The sequence below is a fragment of the Empidonax traillii genome, unplaced genomic scaffold, assembly GCF_003031625.1.
Source record: "Empidonax traillii isolate 1590-97213 ecotype Southwest subspecies unplaced genomic scaffold, ASM303162v1 scaffold1229:size276339, whole genome shotgun sequence".
In the NCBI taxonomy this organism is placed as follows: Eukaryota; Metazoa; Chordata; class Aves; order Passeriformes; family Tyrannidae; genus Empidonax; species Empidonax traillii.
The window spans coordinates 152,509-154,898 of NW_020956422.1; the positions used below are offsets into that span (position 1 = coordinate 152,509).

At 38.5% G+C, this 2,390-nt stretch overlaps 1 protein-coding gene across 1 annotated transcript in view; it reads left to right on the forward strand.

Moving 5' to 3' along the window:
* Positions 1-2,390, forward strand: part of LOC114069292 (vacuolar protein sorting-associated protein 13B-like) — a gene marked incomplete at its 3' end in the record, with an annotated part of 183,460 nt that overhangs the window by 66,704 nt on the left and 114,366 nt on the right. The window contains exon 15 of the mRNA XM_027905981.1: positions 539-733. Within this exon, the coding sequence (XP_027761782.1) occupies positions 539-733 (195 nt within the window). The remainder of the gene's footprint in view (positions 1-538; positions 734-2,390) is intronic.

Sequence of the window (2,390 nt, forward strand, 5' to 3'; positions counted from 1 at the left end):
CAATCCATCTACGTCCTGAGGACCTCGCTGCCACCGTCCAAGCGTGCTTGGCCCCGGCAGATGAACCTCAGGATTAAAGGGTGGGCTCAGTTCCGCGCACACTGTGTCTCACCTAAAAAAATCCAATGCGCAGGCTGGAAGGTGGAAAGACCTTCCCCGGTTCTTCGTTCGCGAAGAGACTGGCCACACATAGTTGGATGTTCATTATACTATGAATCCTGAAATCTTTTCAAAATAATTTCTTTGGAGTTTAACATTTATCAACTTTTTATTCATCACTGGCTGACCCTTGCCTGGGGCAGCCCCTGATCTCACCTCACAGAGGCTGCCCCTGCAACCCCCCCTACCACCACCAGCGCCTGATCACCTGCCCCTAAGACAATTCTGGATAAAAAGTTGATGAGTATAATGCCATGGTATCTGTCAATAGTTTATTACAGGTAGATTTGCTTGTGTATGCAAGTAAGAATATGTAGATATAATAAATAATACATCTAATATAATAATTGTATGGGGTTTTTTTTCCTCTGACACTTAGAATTTCACTGGGGTGTTGAATCCTGCAAGTTTCCATCCCCTGCGGCCTTTACCTTCCATCCGAATTTTGGTGGATAAGGTTAACCTGGAGCATTCAGTGCCGATGTATGCTGAGCAACTGGTGCATGTGGTCAGCAGCCTTGGCCAGCCATCTGACAACCTGCTTCATTACTGTTACTCACACTGCTATCTGAAGGTAAAGGAACTGTTTCTTGCTGCAGTGTGCGTGGAAAAAGATCACACACATATAGTAAATCCTGAGTGGTAGCAGGTTTCTTGGGAGAAAGTTTTCACCTTATCTAAAAGGATGTAAAGACATTTCACATAACGTTGTTGTTTGAGATTGCTGCTTCTGACTGGAGCCAAGTGCTTTGTCGTATGAACAGAGAACTTCATATGAGGAAACTGCACAGACCGAAGCCTCAAGGTCTTTGTGGCAAGGTTGAGTGAAAATCATGTGGAACAAAACCTTTTTCTTCTTCCCAGATAATGCTCATAAAATATGTAGATTGATTGCTGCAAAGTACACATAGAAACTTGATGGGATGTTACGGGAAAAACCCATCACTACCAGTAGTATTGATGTAGCAATACCGTGATAGTGAAGGTATGCAATCAAGAAGTGTTGACTAACAATTTAATTGTTTTTCATTATAAGAGGAAAAACCTCTGAATGTTCTCAATTAAAGAGGCATTATGTGAGAGGAGTTCTTATTGTGAGGTTGGCGGAAGCTTGAGCTATGGGAGATTGTTTTGAGAGTATTCAGTTGCCCTCTGCTCTCAAGAGGAGTTTTAAAACAGGCCTTCCAGCCTTTTAGGATGGACTCAGGCAGTTTGAAACCTTTTGGGTGCTAGTAAAATGTAAATATTTAATACTAGTACTGTTAGTTTTGCTCAATTTTTTGATTATCTATTCACTTCCATGCTGATATCTTTGTAAGAATTTAATTATTTAAATCTTTATTGTCTGCATGAATGAGACTGTTCCAGAATTGCATGGCAAGCTTTAAGCTTTCTGGGTGACATGTTTACCTTCTGTCACATTTAAAGTGATTGGAATAGCCATATTGCAAGTCATCTGTATGTTTTTCAGTTTGAGGGGATTTTTCTATTTGAAAACTTTTCAGCAGCATCATTTGAACGTCAGATTTGAGTTTTAAAGGGTTTATTTGCTAGCTTTAATATTGGCCAAAGTGTTCTGTTCTCATGTGAATGGTGGTATAGCATTTTAGAAGGCAACTCTACAAAAGTTCACATTCCATATTGAACAGGAAAAAATCATAAAGAATTCTCATGATGAATCCTTCTTTAGATAGGCTCTTACTAAGAAAAAAAACTTTGAAGGAAAGCTTCTAATTTCCTTTATTACCACTTTTTCATACCACTGTTGTTACAATTACCAAAAGTGATTTTATTTTATATGAAAGGCAGTGTGCAATCTGCAAGTTAAAGGATATAGGTTATTTGAGTTGATAAACTGTGATTCGACAATTTTTTAAAAATTCAGCAGAGCATAGTTAACGGGTTTTGAGTGAAGAAAATATTGTTGTATGTGTTCCTGTTAGGGCATTATTTTAGGTAGATTCCTGTAGCTATATGTGTGTTTGGGGGAAAGGAATTATCTAAATTAATACATAATTTATTTAATGTTTATTGAGTGTATATCTATCTATTATGTTATAAAATAACTTAAAAGTGATCTAATCATGCGGTGGCATACTGTTTGACTAACTGACTTTGTTCCAGGTATTTGGTTTTCAAGCAGCACTGACTTCTTTGGACAGTAAAGGATTATACTGCATCCCTGTTCCAGTTATCCCCTCATTCAGTACTGCTCTTTATGGCAAGCTGAT